Raw genomic sequence first — 15,999 nt, 5'->3', positions numbered from 1 at the left:
AAAAATCAGTAAATGCATGAAAGAATTTGTTTGCACATAAAATTTCTTCGCTTTTCAAATGCCAAAACACATAACTACCCTAACTATTACAGAGATTCCCTCCTGGGTGTGAAACACAGAAGAAAGTGATGATAGTGAAGCCGATCACATCCCAGATCTTTGGGTGTGAAACTTTTTCTTCGCGTATGTCCCTTTGCGCCGTAGCCATGGAAAATCTTCATCATTTAACTGGATGCTCGGGTCAATATTCACTGTGAATGGAGCAATTTCATCAAACTTTTCATAATCTTCTGGCATGTCTGTCTTGTCATCCACTCCCATGATGTTTCTCTTTCCAGAAAGAACTATGTGGCGCTTCGGCTCATCGTATGATGCATTCGCTTCCTTATCTTTTCTTTTTCTCGGCTTGGTAGACATATCCTTCACATAGAAAACCTGTGCCACATCATTAGCTAGGACGAATGGTTCGTCTGCATACGCAAGATTGTTGAGATCCACTGTTGTCATTCCATACTGCGTGTCTTCCGTTACCCCATATCGTGTCATATTGACCCATTTGCACCGAAACAAAGGGACCTTCAAACCACATCCATAGTCAAGTTCCCATATCTCCTCTATGTAACCATAATATGTTTCCTTTCCCATCTTGGTTGTTGCATCAAAGCGGACACCACTGTTTTGGTTGGTGCTCTTCTTATCTTGGGCGATCGTGTAAAATGTATTACCATTTATCTCGTACCCTTTGAAAGTCATTATATTCGAAGATGGTAACTGGGACAGCGAGTACAGGTCATCTTCAATAGAGGCGTCATGCATGGTATGTGTCTGCAACCAGCCGGCGAAACTCCTGGTTTGTTCACGTGTAATCCAGTCATCAGACCGCTCCGGGTGTTTGGAGCGTAGAAAATTCTTGTGTTCGTCCATATACGGAGCCACCAAGGCGGAATTCCGTATAACTGTGTAGTGTGCTTCAGTGAGAGAATGTCCGTCCATACATATTTTTTGATTCCCTCCTAGCGTGCCTTTTCCATCCAGTCTGCCCTTATGCCGCGATTCAGGAACACCAATCGGCTTAAGGTCAGGAATAAAGTCAATACAAAACTCAATGACCTCCTCATTTTCATGGCCCTTGGAGATGCTTCCTTCTGGCCTAGCATGGTTATGAACATATTTCTTTAAGACTCCCATGAACCTCTCAAAGGGGAACATATTGTGTAGAAATACAGGACCCAAAACGTTAATCTCTTCGCATAGGTGAACTAGGACGTGCGTCATGATGTTGAAGAAGGATGGTGGGAACACCAACTCGAAACTGACAAGACATTGCACCAAATCATTCTCTAACCTTGGTATGATTTCTGGATCGATTACCTTCTGAGAGATTGCATTGAGGAATGCACATAGCTTCACAATGGCTAATCGAACGTTATCCGGTAGAAGCCCCCTCAATGCAACCGGAAGCAGTTGCGTCATAATCACGTGGCAGTCATGAGACTTTAGGTTCTGGAACTTTTTCTCTGCCATGTTTATTATTCCCTTTATATTCGACGAGAAGCCAGACGGTACCTTAATACTGAGCAGGCATTCAAAGAAGATTTCCTTCTCTTCTTTGGTAAGAGCGTAGCTGGCATGACCCTGATGTATGCCGTCTTTTCCATGCATACGTTGCTGGTCCTCCCGTGCCTCAGGTGTATCTTTTGTCTTCCCATACATGCCCAAGAAGCCAAGTAGGGTCACGTAAAGATTCTTCGTCACGTGCATCACGTCGATTGCAGAGCGGACCTCTAGATCTTTCCAATAGGGCAGGTCCCAAAATATAGATTTCTTCTTCCACATGGGTGCACGTCCGTCAGCGTCATTCGGAACAGGTTGTCCGCCAGGACCCTTTCCAAAGACTACCTTCAAATCCTTGACAATATCATGTACATCAGCACCAGTACGGTGGCGAGGCTTCGTCCGGTGATCCGCCTCACCTTTGAAATGCTTTCTTTCTTACGGGATGCATGCTCGGAAGAAATCGACGATGACCCAGGTACACATTCTTCCTACAATTGTCCAAATATATACTGTTGGTATCATCCAAACAGTGCGTGCATGCGCGGTATCCCTTGTTTGTCTGTCCTGAAAGGTTACTGAGAGCAGGCCAATCATTGATGGTCACGAACAGCAAGGCTTTTAGGTCAAATTCTTCCCCCATGTGCTCATCCCACGCACGTACACCTGTTCCATTCCACAGCTCTAAGAGTTCTTCAACTAATGGCCTTAGGTACACATCAATGTCGTTGCCGGGTTGCTTAGGGCCTTGGATGAGCACTGGCATCATAATGAACTTCCGCTTCATGCACAACCAAGGAGGAAGGTTATACAAACATAGAGTCATAGGCCAGGTGCTATGGTTGCTGCTCTGCTCCCCAAAAGGATTAATGCCATCTGCGCTTAGACCAAACCATACGTTCCTTGCGTCATCTGCAAACTCCTTCCCGTACTTTCTCTCAATTTTTCTCCACTGCGACCCGTCAGCGGGTACTCTCAACTTTCCGTCTTTCTTACGGTCTTCTCTGTGCCATGGCATCGCCTTGGCATGCTCTTTGTTTTGGAACAAACGTTTCAACCGTAGTATTATAGGAGCATACCACATCACCTTGGCAGGAATCTTCTTCCTGGGGCGCTCGCCCTCGACATCACCAGGGTCATCGCGCCTGATCTTATAGCGCAATGCACCGCATACCGGGCAAGCGTTCAAATCCTCGTACTCACCGCGGTAGAGGATGCAGTCATTAGGGCATGCATGTATCTTCTGCACCTCTAACCCTAGAGGGCAGACAGCCTTCTTTGCTTCGTACGTACTCTCGGGCAATTCGTTGTCCTTTGGAAGCATATTCTTTATCATTACCAGCAACTTTCCAAATCCCTTATCAGATACACCATTCTCTGCCTTCCATTGCAGCAATTCCAGTGTGGTGCCCAACTTTTTCTTGTCAGTTTCGCAATTCGGGTACAACAATTTCTTGTGATCCTCTAACATGCGCTGCAACTTCTTCTTTCTCCAAATCACTTGCGCAGTTTCTCTTTGCATCGGCAATGGCCCGACCTAGATCATCAGCGGGCTCATTTGATGCCTCTTCTTCAGCTTCTTTCCGCATTGCCAGCTCAGCTTCTTTCCCCATTGTTGTATCATCGTATTCAGGGAACCCATGGCCAGGATAGTTGTCATCGTCCTCTTCTTCTTCATTGTCTTCCATCATAACCCCTCTTTCTCCGTGCTTGGTCCAAACATTATAGTGGGGCATGAAACCGGACTTAAACATGTGGACGTGAATGGTTCTTGACGTAGAGTAATTGTGATCATTCTTACAGACTAAACATGGACAAGGAATAAAACCATCCGCCCGCTTGTTTGCCTCAGCCGCAAGCAGAAAAGTTTGCCCGCCATTAATGAACTCGGGAGAGCATCGGTCATCGTACATCCATTGTCCGCTCATCTTCATTACACAACACCGAATAGACCAAATTAATACAAGTTCATACATAAAGTTCATACAAGACTTAAATGCAACAAACAAATAACTCTCTAACTAAAGAATTTAAATGCAACAACAAATGCGATCAAGATCGCAACTAAGGTAACAATTGATCCAACAGCATAATGATACCAAGCCTCACTATCAATGGCATATTTTCTAATCTTTCTAATCTTCAAGCGCATTTTCTCCATCTTGATCTTGTGATCATCGACGACATCGGCAACATGCAACTCCAATTCCATCTTCTCCCCCTCAATTCTTTTCAATTTTTCTTTCAAATACTCGTTTTCTCTTTCAACTAAATTTAACCTCTCGACAATAGGGTCGGTTGGAATTTCTGGTTCACAAACCTCCTAGGCAAAAATATCTATGTCAACTTGATGGGCATAATTTGTCATAAACACGAAATGCAACAACTAGTTTTAAAAGAGAATATACCACATCCGAATCATAACAAGGATGAGAGCCGACGGGGACGGATATCAAAACCATGGCACTATGTATAACAAACAACGTACGGGTAAGATAATTATACGAGTAACTATATATCCAAATCACACAAACATCAATTTGGTAATGTAAAACATTCATGAACAAGAGGCTCACCACAAGGTGGTGCCGGCGACGGAACGGTGCGGGCGATCGACTGTGATTACGACGGAGATTTAGAAGGCACCAAGTAAACCACACCTACATATGCAAACTAAGTGTTAGTTTTAACCACAAATTGCATATAAATCAAATACTAGCACATATAATTTCTACCAAATTACTAAACTCATAAATTAATCACTATACAAAGTATTGCAGGAGCTAATCTAGCAATGAGAGATGAAAGGACAAAGTTGCTAACCTTTGTGATCATTTGAATGGATGGGGGCCTTCAAATCTTGACAAGTTTTGGGCAAAATGTGTGATGAGCTCGAGAGGAAGAGGGGAAGAACAGAGAGGAGAGGGGAAAGGGGAAGAACAGAGCGAGCTCGGGTGGACGAAGGGTTTATGTCGGACGACCTTTAGCACCGGTTCGTGCCATGAACCGGTACTAAAGGTGCTGGAGGGGCCCCGGACTGACAATATCCTGCCACCACTCACTTTAGTACCGGTCCGTGGCACGAACTGGTGCTAAAGGTCGGCCACGAACCGGTACTAATGAAAGCGGCTGGCTAGCCGTTGGAACCGGCACTAATGCACACATTAGTGCCGGCTCAAAAGCAAACCGGCACTAATGTGCTTGACATTTGACCCTTTTTCTACTAGTGTATAGAGGGGGCATACTGCTTCGTTAGATCACGAAGCTCTCGAACTGTCGCGGGTTTGCCAGCCCCACGACAATTCCAACAAAGTATACTCATTGCGCTAGGCGCAACTCCCCTTGGGAGCCCGCCAAACACGCATTTGTTGATTTGTTTGCTGCAGGATTCTTCTCCTTTGCCTTGTCAGGGATCTGTGGTGTTGACTTGTTTCTCTTTGCCTCCTGCTTTGAAGAGGGGCTCTCCGGCATTGTTGGCGGCGGGAGGGCAAGGAGCTTGCTACCCCCCGGAGTTTGGTTGCTATCTGGCACTGACGCTACCGTAGCTTGGGGGGCTACACGCTTTCTGTTTCGATCCACCTCTTCCATCTCCGCATCTACAGATTTGCCCATAGCGGGTTCATCGTCATATGATGGGCGATCTTGATTATTCCCCCTGCCTCGTCCTCTACCTGAACCCGAACGGCCTCTGCCTCGTCCACCACCAGATTCCCTACCTTCACCTGGACCACGCCCTGGTCCTTTGAACCATGCTGCCTGAAGATCTTTGTATACCAGAGCTCCCGGAAGGTGGATTCCATCACCACATTCCTTGTATTTGTGGCCCAAGTGACCACACACAGCGCACCAGTCCGGCAATCTTTCATACTTAACCCTGAAGATCAATCTGACGAACTCCTTCTGCTTCTTGATGACAAGCGAGGCAGCATTCTTCAGGGGCTTTGTGACATCTATCTTGATACGCACTCTGAAGAAGTTACCTTCAAAGTCTTGGGATTTTGGCTCAGCATAGATGAATTCACCCACAGTAGAGGACAGCGATTTTATCTTGCAGAAATAGCCCTCAGGCAAGTCATGGATTTGGATCCATATATCCACTTTGTTCAGCTCAATTGTAGATGGTTTTGTAAAGCCATCATATGGTGCAATCACCATCGTTTTACCCTTGAAGGTCCAGGGCCCCTCCTCCATCACACGTTCCCAGTCGCCGAGGCACGAGAATTGGAGGGTGTAGAGATTCTCTTCTAGTGGACGAAATTTCACCTCTTGTGCAAGATCCCACGCCACGCGCATGTTACGGAAGAACCAATATTGGCTATAGGGCTTATCTGTGTGGACACGGGCCAGCGCCATCCACCTGGTGGCATCCTCTGGTAGCTCATCCTCCTCGATCACCACATCTTCTAGGTCATCCTCCTTCAGATCTAATTCCTTCATCATCGCCTCCATGTCGCTCATGGCCGCAGCCGAGCTTGAAGACGGATCTGCCATCTGTTGTATCTCTCGCCCGAAGAAAGAAACGGTTTCCGCGAGCGGGGGTTCCCTAGCGTCTCCTTCAGACTCGTCGGCCCGCAGCAAAGCCCCGGAGATCGACGGCCGGCGAGGAGGGCAGGGGAGCGAAATTCTCCAAGGCGGCCGCCGTCGCCTGGAGGAGGGGAAACCCTAACGTGAGGGGGTACGTTCCTTCAATTTAATTTTTTGTATATTTTTAGTAGAAATGGAGTTAATGACACTGTTTTGATTACTAGCTAATAAAAGGGGTGTTCTTTTTTTTTTGAGAATCAAAAGGGCCGGCCTATTGCTGTAGCGGCTTGTAGGCGAGCCCTATTAAATATCAGTACGGGCGATACATAGACGTAGCTGAAAATATCATGCATCGGGAGGGCCAGTCCGCGGGCTGGCCGTGGGCCTACAAAAAAATACTGTGAAATAAGGCCGGTGGAAAAGCCCAGGAGGAATGATAAAAAAGGAAAGCCCAGGAGGACGAAATTTGGCCCGCCTCAGCAGAAAAAAAAAAAGGGAGGACGAAATCCCCACTCTCTCTCACGATCCCCGCCGCTGCCTCTCGTCCTCGCCGCCACGCCGCCGATGCTCGACGCCGATGGGGTGGAGGGCGCCCGAAAGCTGGCGCGCGGGGCCTTCGCGAAGCTCTCTCGGTACGAGCCCGCCGCGTCCTCCTCGCCGCCCTCCGCTCCCACGGCTGACCTCCCGCCGCTCCTCAGCTGCTGCTTCCAGTTGCTGCGTCGCCTGGACCACGCCGACCCCGGCCTGGCGGCCAGATGCGCCGGCCTCCTCCGCGCCTTCATCCACAGCATATCCTCCCGCGACCCCGACGCCTCCTTGGCCCCGGCCCTCGAGGTACCCCGCTCAATTTTACCCCCGCACGCATCCTTACTTGCTTCAGCCCACCAAAAATGTAGAGCATGATTGGTTTGGTACAAAAAATTGGCAGGCATTGTGCCAAATATTGGCCACTAGTTGGTTGGTTTCAGAGTTATCTCCCATAAAGTTGGCTTTTTTTTGGGCAAATCTAGGCATTGCCAACATTTTGGCTAGCCAAACATTGGTAGCAAACCAACCATGCTCGTAATGCCCAGGGACGGCTGTAGGAACTTGTTTCACTGAGATGGGCCAATCACTGGTTGCTTGTGATTTTGTCCCCCACCTGTATATATTACTTAGAGATTGCAATCCATCGTTAGAAGCAGAATTACAAGACCAGTGATTTAGAAATTGACTAGGCATCCGGTTCTTGCAGGTGTGCCTTCAGAATTTTGTGGACATAAGCCAACTTAGGAATTGCACCATGCTCAATTATGCCATACAGGAAGTACCAAAGGTGTCTACCATGGCAATATCATGCGAGTATGAGCTCCGTGTCCAGCTGGAGCTCATGTCCCACCATTTCATTTCATCGGTGCAAGATGAGGTGGAATTTGAGCAGTTCTTTAGTGCGCTCTCTTGGTCTGAGAAGGCGACGCAGCGCACTCCAGAACTTGGCTTGGCTGGAGCTATCTCCCTAGTCCGAAAGAGCTACTGGTTTTCTATGCCTGTTATTGCACAAGCTCATTTTGTATTGCTTGCATCCAGATGCGTTGGCAATGGGGATCTGAACCTGCATTTGCAAGTGTTTGAGAATGCCATGCATGCTTATTTGATATACTTGCCAGACTTGGGTGTTTTTCACAGAACTAATGCTGTGAAGAGCCTGTTCAGTCGCTTCGCCAACATGAAACTTCTTAAATCTTGTATCCAAGACGCAACTAATCAGAAGCTAAACTGTCAGATCAATAGGCTGCTTTTGTTCTGCAAGGTGCACTGTGATGATGGCCGGCATGTCAAAGAGAGGAATACCTTTGATATTCTTGTGAGCTTCATTGAGGAGAACCAGCATATCTTTCCGGAACAATCAAGGCAGGAAGCTGTTATTGTTGTGAAGAAAATAGTGTCAAATATCCTGGATTGTGCTAAGCAGAAGGAGACACATGAATCGGATGCTAACGTTTCAGAGGAGATGATCTACCTTGCTGCTGTACTTAGGCTAATGGGTTCCTCTTTTCTAGAGGTTCTTCGCTCTATTAGGGAAATGAGGGCTGCAGGTGACAGGCATCATGAAATTCATATATTACTTCGCATATCTGAAACCATCAGCTTACTTGGGCAATATGAAGCTAATGGACTTAACATACATGACTTATTTGGTATGACTGAGAAGTCTGTTGACAAGGAAAACACCTCAGTGCTGATGCTTTTTCATTTTGCTAGCCTATTTGCCTTATGTTTAAGAATGAGGTTTGGTTTTCTGTGGAAAGCTTGCATTGTCATGATCATGATGGCCATGAATCTTGTGATTGATGAAGATAGAAGTCTGAGTGCATTTCAGTTTCTTATTGCTTCGAAAGAGCTTGCAATCTATTCAATTGACCAAGAGGATAGTTTGAAGGTGTTACACTTTTAGCTGCTTATATAATGTTTTGATCTGATTCCTTTGAACTATCTATATGTTGTTTTATTTTACTTTATTACTTCCACTTTGTTTGAATCGATGACCATGCATGCAGGGTTCTGCCTGTAGAAAATCTTCTACATCAATAGCTTTGCAGTACACTAACATGCATAAACGTTGTATTCAAGATGAGGCGGGGCCTGATTGTGTTGAGGAAAGCAGGTAACCTCTATAACCATATAGCTGTTGGAGGTACACAATGGAGAAGATAATCTTCTAAGCTCTAACAGTTCTTTCACATCGTGTTTTTTTAGCTTACTATAACAAATGTAAATCGTGCATGATTCAATAGGAACCATCTAGTCTATTGCTTAAACCGTGCATGCCTTTCAATGGCTTGCATGCTTCAATACGAATTGATGAGTAGAAAATTAGGAAGGAAATCTAGTTCAAAGGAAAGGCATAGCATCTGCTGCAACCCATCCAAACATATCTTTTGTTTGTAATTGCCATCTTGAAAGTTGTGGCTTAGCATAACTTTAGTAAAAACAAGTTTGTGAAAACCACGAAGGGTAGCAAACAACTAAGCGTCTCTTAACATATTATGCTATTGGTTTCTTACTTGTGGGGCCTCAGCCTGCATCTCTTTTCAATGAACTGAAACGCAAAAGTCCTTTCCGTTTTCTTGAAAAAAAAAGATAATTCTTAGTACTGTGTGCTGGTTTCCTATGCTTGCTTGCAACTGCTTACTGGGCAGCATCTGTGGCTTCACCGGGGGATGGCAAGACGCTGCCCCTAAAGAAAATCTAATTGTAGTTAAATTTGATTTGTACTCTGACTTGTTGCAATTTGGGCAGGGGTAAAACTGTAGACGGAACAGCCTTTTTCGAGTCCATTCTGGGAAACAAGAACTACTCCGAGTGGGGTGATTTGGTGGATTATGTCGAATGTGAAGATGGCATGGATTATGCAAGCTGGCTGACGCAGCACAGGAAATTCAAGGAGTTTAGGGATGCCAAATGGATGAGCAGCAAGCGACCCAGCGCGGACATGTCAGAGATAAAGAGGGAATACGGTGCCAGTAAAAGTAAAAGACTGAAGAAGAAGGCCTCTCGGTGAGTCTTCGTCTGGGTGATTGCATGGATTGGGGCCTGAAGAACAGACCGCGATACCACGGGAGAACAGTGACGCTCACCACGGAGCCTTGTGTATATATAGTTGTTATGGGCTCCTTTTAGGGAAAGACCTAGGGATAGTTTGTTTTTCTGAAGTGCTGATTAGTGGATCGTTTTTAACCGTTAGTATCTGTGCTGTACTCTCCTGAAGCTTGGCATGTATCCGTGTCTGTCTGTTGAAATGTATCTCTGTGCCGTACAAGCTGGATGTTACTGCCCCCACTCTAGATCTGATATTCGTAAGTTGGATTGGTCTTTCTCTTTCTTTTCTTGAGTCGTGTATTAAATTTGAATTTCGAAAGGTGCATTTTCTGCTGCAAATGTTTGGTTCGTATGTTGCATATGTTGCGATGATTGTTTTTACAGATTTTGCTGCAAAGATGGGGATTTTTTTGCAGATACGAAAAAATTGATGCATGGGTGTGCTTGAATTGCTGTTTTTTTTGGAACATTTGACATACCGCGAGAAAATTATTGCCGATGTTCACATTAAATGTTGTGAGGGACTTTTTTTTCTGCAACAAGGGGAAGCACCAGAAACAACAACTCAAGCTACACCGGTGGAAGAGGTGGCCAATCCGCCCTCCGTGCGGTTACGCACCGTCGGATTCCTCCTCTTTCTGACTGTAATCTGCCTCTGCCAAACCCCACTACCAATCTTCCTTTCGGCTGTCCCTCTCGACCGCGCCTGACGGGAGCCGTTGCCGCCATAGCCCAGTGCATCCTCCGCGCCTCTTCCCTCTCCCACGCTCCCATGGGAACTTGGCCGCCGCCACGGGCCAGAATGGCCTCATTTCTCCTGCGCTCCCCCCCTCCCCCTCCCCCCCATTCCCCGTACCACCGCCTCCGCCTCCCATCTCCTCCAGCGTTCCCACGGAGAACAAGATGGCACGAACGCGCAGCCACGCGCTGCATGAGTTGAGTCCAATCGTTTGGGCGAAGAGCACGGCGGGACGCACATCCGGATGTCAAAGGCGAAGGAATGAATCCTCAGTGACTGCCGCTATCACTGACAACCTCTGGCCGGAGAAATAGCGGCAACGGCACCGCCAGTGGTCAGCCCCATTTTTTCCTGTGATGATATTGCACCTCGGCATCATCGCTCAGCGATGTGGTTGCCACTCACCTCAGTCCTCAGGTCGCTCCCCCTCACCTGGATAGGTTTGCAATTTTGATTTTGAAGTTGTTTGCTGATGAAGTTGGGGACCAATTTCGTGGCTATGTCCAATTCTTATGCACCGATAATGGGCGATGGCGGCTTCGACTACTATTTTTTCTTAAAGATATATAGCAGCATTTGTCCATCAGGTCTTTTTCCTTATCTCCATGATACTTGGCGTTACTGATTGTTTGACTAAAGGATTCAGTGGGATTAGTTGGATAAAAGTGGAACTTCTGTTGTGTTCTGATTTCTGAATCATATTCCAGATCAATATTTTGTAGCGGGCCACTTACGACCTATGCACATATATATTTGCAAAATCGTGTAGCATGTTGTGTTCCAATGGAAGGGGTAAGAAAGATAATAGAAGAATACAAATCAGCATACATTAAAAACTTAAAAAATATAATTGAGCTCATGGCCAGTTCAATACTTCTCTTGCGATGGCTAGCTATGTCACCATTTTCTTAATGGTAATTTGTGTTCCTTTTATTCACTAAGGAGTATTCATTTGAGCAGGAAGGGTCAGGCATTTGCATTATGGTCTAGTTGCAGGCAATGTGGAAAAAAAATTGTTGGCATCGCTGTAGTTTAAAATAATTTATTTGCACTAATGTGGAGAGTAGTAGTTCTCCCATGGAATTGCCAGACTGAACTGGATGTACTCACTGCCATTTAATTTATTTATCACGGCAAGTTCTGATCAGCTAGGTCTTTCCAGGGGTTTTATCATGAGGAAGTACACCCATTTCCATATAGTTGGTTTATTAATTTCACTGGTTTTGTTGGTTGTTATTGTTATCAATATTTTCCAGGAATCTGGACATACTCTACTACAAGTTGAAAACAACCACACAGTTCTACATCCTGTGGTCTTCACACAAACAAAAGCAGAGCAGTAATTGTTATCTATTTTCTGTTTTAACTCTTTTCTGTCTCTATGAAAATTGAATATTTCTTAACTTTTATGTATACTTCTGTTGCTCCTTTTTAAATCAGGTGATGTGATTGCTTCCTACAGTTTCAGAATGATTATTTTTCCCAGCCTGCACATGCATATCACCATCTGTGTTTCAGTGATTACCATCGAGCTAATGTTCATTTCACATTATTTGATTGGTTTCCACATGAATTGGCGTCAAATCACTATGTCAATTGTTGTAATTCTTACATGCCCGTGTTCTCGGAAATCACACATGATTGTTCTCTTCATTCAAATATGCTTTGTAACATTGTGTCAGCTTTAATGGTTTGAGGTACATTGTGGTGTGCGTTTTGGTATAGATGATCAAGCGACAACTAACCAATATAGGAGACACCACTCTTCAATAGGTAATAGACGGTGTGTTGATGATGAACTCCTTGCTCTTGTGCTTCAAATGATAGTCTCTCCAACACTCAACTCTCTCTCACAGATTTGGCTATGGTGGAAGAAGGATTTGAGTGGAAAGCAACTTGGGGAAGGCTAGATATCAAGGTTCAAAAGCTTGGAATGGGATCTCTTGATCTCAACACATGAGTAGGTGGTTCTCTCTCTCAGAAAATGAATTATGGAAGTGTAGGCACGTTCTGATGGCTCTCTCTTATGAGGAAGAGGGGGCGAGGGGTATATATAGCCTCCACACAAAATCCAACCGTTGCACACTTTTGACCCATCTTGGTGGCACCGATTGGAAAACTCGGTGGAACCGATCTGTACAAAAATATGAACGTTAAGAATCTTGGTGGCACCGACTGGAACAACTCGGTGGGACCGAGTGCTAGGGCTTAGGGCAAACCTCATCTCGGTGGCACCGATTGCATCATCTCGGTGAAACTAAAGTGAAGCAATAAGGCAACAGAGAATGAGTCAAGCCAACTCAGTGGGACCAATTGCAACATCTCGGTGGGACCGAAGTAATTGCAACAAGTCACAGAGCACTGGCAAGGCCATCTCGGTGGGACTGAGATCCATATCGATGGGACCGAATTGTTAGGGTTTTGGCTATGGCTAAGTCTAGATGAACTCAGTGGCTCCAGATGGGAAATATCGGTGGGGCCAAGTTGGGAATTAGGGTTTGGACATATTTGGATGGAGAAAGTGGCTGAGGGTTTTGGAGCAATATCACTAAGCACTTGAGCAAATAGATCATTAAGCAACACCTCATCCCCTTTTAATGGTATTGGCTTTCCTATGGACTCAATGTGATCTTGGATCACTCAAACAAAAATGTAGAATCTTGTGCTTTTGCCAATCCTTGTCCTTAGCATTTCGAAGGGGTTCCACATCATCTTGTCCTTGCCACGCCAGTGTTGAACTCATCTGAAATATACTATATAAAACTATTAGTCCAACAAAAGATATGTTGACATTAATTACCAAAATCACCTAAGGAGCACTTGTGCTTTCAATCTCCCCCTTTTTGGTAATTGATGACAACATACATCAAAGCTTCAAGTAGATGATATGAAGAGTAGTAAGTAAAGCTTTGGAGAAACATGTAACTTGCATGAGCTCCCCCTACATGCATGCACTCATGTGATGATAGAATTGAACAACATGTGAATGCACAACATGATGGAGTAAGTAATGGGTTACATGTATCTTGGCCATATGCATCAGAGCAAAAGTGAAGAGAGATGTACCTTCATGTTTATGATTCCCTCTTGCAAACAATATGTGCAAAAGCAAGAGATCATCATGCACATGAGTGTGATATATATACTTACCTTGTGGTCCTTGAGCTGACTCTTGCAGAAGCAAACTTGAGAAAAAACGGTTAAGTAACACAAGAAAACTCCAAACAAGAAGGATTTCAAGATCCACAAGAATACCAAGACTGGGATGACATGTAATAGGTAAGTATCACAGAGTGAGTACTTTATCTAAGTATAGACATGTCCCCAAAGAATTAAAGATTTGCAATAAATTCTGAGGGCTTTCCTCTCCCCTGAATCTATCAATGGTAGTAGGTAGGGTGAGATAAAATCAGAGCAAAAAGATATTATAGCAGAGTAGGCTCAGAGCAAATTTTAATGACCAAAATAATGACTGACATATCTTTCCCCTCTTAAAGATATGTGAATTCTCTCCTCTTATGAAAGTGCATCTCTTTTCTTTCCTTAGAAGAGTTAATAAGCTTTGATGTGCTCTCTCTCCCCCTTTGACATCAATTTCCAAGAAGGGTAGTTTTCATGGATATGAGTCAAGTGAGTATGGTCCTTGAGAGATACAACTAAGCATAATGCAGATCAAGATGCAGGCACAGGGAAAGAATCATTGAGTGGAGCTGAAAAATAATAATCAATATAAGATGGCAAAAAGTTTTCTCAGCGGTGAAACCGGTGACGCCGATTTATGCCGATCGGTGACTCTGAGATAAGGTAGTCACAGAGCACATCGGTGAGACCGAGTTAGTCCGTTTCGATGGAACCGATGAACTGTGTACAAGTAGAACTTGTACTTCGGTCTGGCCGATAGGCTTGGATCGGTGGAACCGAGTTCAATGCAGAGGAAATATTTTGTCAACTCAGCTCACTTAGAATAGAAATTTCACAAGGATTTCCAAGGAATTTGATAGAATTTGCAATAAATGAAAAGACACAGAAAATTAGAAGGAATGCAACTAAAAGGGAACACTAGAGAACTTCATCTAGAGGTGGTCGACAACATAGTCACCTATGTTAGAGTATATTGACTTAGGAGTCAAGTGAGATCACTTGATCATAGGTCATACTCATCGTTAAGCTCAAAATGGGCTTGCCATTTTTCATTTAAGCGTCTTGATGTATTCTCATCTTGTTGAGTCGCTTTAGCTCATGACTTGGAGCAAAACTTCTCTAAGATGGAACATACATACCTTGGGTTTGTTGTTGAACATGATCATGTAGTCGAACTCATGGTGGATACTCAATGTTGATGTGGTCCATCAAGAGTTGGGAGCATCCCTTCGATTTTGAAGCTCATCTTCCTACATGGGTTAGTCTTGCAAGGAATAACTCTTATGTACCCAAGTTTGACAAGAGTGTAACTCATCATATAGATATTTTCAAAGGATATGTTGAGTGTAGACTTCTTCCTTGATCTCAACAACCAAAGCATAGATACTTGGTAATGTAGAGATTGCTCATGATGTGAGTGATTTCCAGTCTCATAGATTGAGGCTCATCCAAGTACCTACATGGGTTAGATAACACACAAGGGTGCAAATATATCCAAGACAAATGATCATAAGAGAAATATCAAGGATTGGTCGTATAGGCTCATACCTTGCATGTATCCAAATGGAATTTCTATTCCAAATTTGAGACATCAATGATGTTCAACTCACTCCTCAAGCGACAAAATATCTTTTCACCAAGTGGTTTAGTGAAGATATCCGTCAATTGCTTGTCGGTATGAACATGCTTAAGATTGATATCACCCTTAGCAACATGATCACAAATGAAATGGTGACGAACTTCAATATGCTTAGTTCGAGAATGTTGCATGAGATTGTGTGCAATCTTAATAGCACTTTCATTATCGCAAAGCAATGGAACATGTCTCACATGTATCCCATAATATTTAGGAGTCTGGGTCATCCAAAGTAATTGAGCACAACATGATCCCGCGACAATGTATTCCGCTTCGGCGGTGGATAGGGATACCGAGTTTTGTTTCTTGGAGGACCAAGAGACAAGGGATCTACCAAGAAATTGACATGTACCCGAAGTGGATTTTCTATCAACCTTACCACCGGCATAGTCCGAGTCGGAATAGCCAACAAGATCAAAAGATGACCTCTTAGGGTACCAAATGCCAAAGTTTGGTGTATGAATCAAATATCTCACTATCCTTTTCACGGCCTTAAGATGACATTCTTTAGGAGCAGCTTGATATCGTGCACACATGCACACACTTAGCATAATATCGGGACAAGAGGCACATATATACAATAATGAACCAATCATAGATCGGTAAACCTTTTGGTCAACCGAGCTGCCATCCTTAGTCAAGTTAAGATGTCCACTAGTAGCTTCCGCAAAAAAGATGTCCACTAGTAGGCATGGGTGTTTTCATACCTTTGATTTCTTGCATGTTGAACTTCTTGAAAAGATCCTTGGTATACTTTGTTTGTGAAACAAAGGTACCTTCCTTTGTTTGCTTGATTTGCAAACCAATGGAAAATTTGAGTTCACTC

The 15,999-nt window shown here is 44.4% G+C and overlaps 1 protein-coding gene across 1 annotated transcript; it reads left to right on the top strand.

Annotated features, from left to right (window-relative positions):
• The first annotated feature begins 6,456 nt into the window (after window positions 1–6,456).
• On the top strand, window positions 6,457–9,996 carry LOC109782386 (uncharacterized). Its single transcript, XM_020341014.4, has 4 exons — window positions 6,457–6,912; window positions 7,313–8,497; window positions 8,616–8,722; window positions 9,358–9,996. Exons 1-4 carry the CDS (start codon window positions 6,643–6,645, stop codon window positions 9,617–9,619), a joined length of 1,824 nt encoding a protein of 607 aa, XP_020196603.1. The 5' UTR covers window positions 6,457–6,642; the 3' UTR covers window positions 9,620–9,996.
• The last annotated feature ends 6,003 nt before the right edge of the window (window positions 9,997–15,999 follow it).

Source organism: Aegilops tauschii, chromosome 1 (genome assembly GCF_002575655.3).
Source record: "Aegilops tauschii subsp. strangulata cultivar AL8/78 chromosome 1, Aet v6.0, whole genome shotgun sequence".
Taxonomy (NCBI): Eukaryota; Viridiplantae; Streptophyta; class Magnoliopsida; order Poales; family Poaceae; genus Aegilops; species Aegilops tauschii.
This window is presented reverse-complemented; position numbering and strand designations above follow the sequence as displayed.

Coding starts and splice junctions, on each gene's coding strand:
- LOC109782386 (XM_020341014.4), top strand. CDS start 6,643: ATGCTCGACGCCGATGGGGTGGAGGGCGCCCGAAAGCTGGCGCGCGGG. Junction 6,913..7,312: donor CCTTGGCCCCGGCCCTCGAG/GTACCCCGCTCA, acceptor CGGTTCTTGCAG/GTGTGCCTTCAGAATTTTGT. Junction 8,498..8,615: donor ACCAAGAGGATAGTTTGAAG/GTGTTACACTTT, acceptor CCATGCATGCAG/GGTTCTGCCTGTAGAAAATC.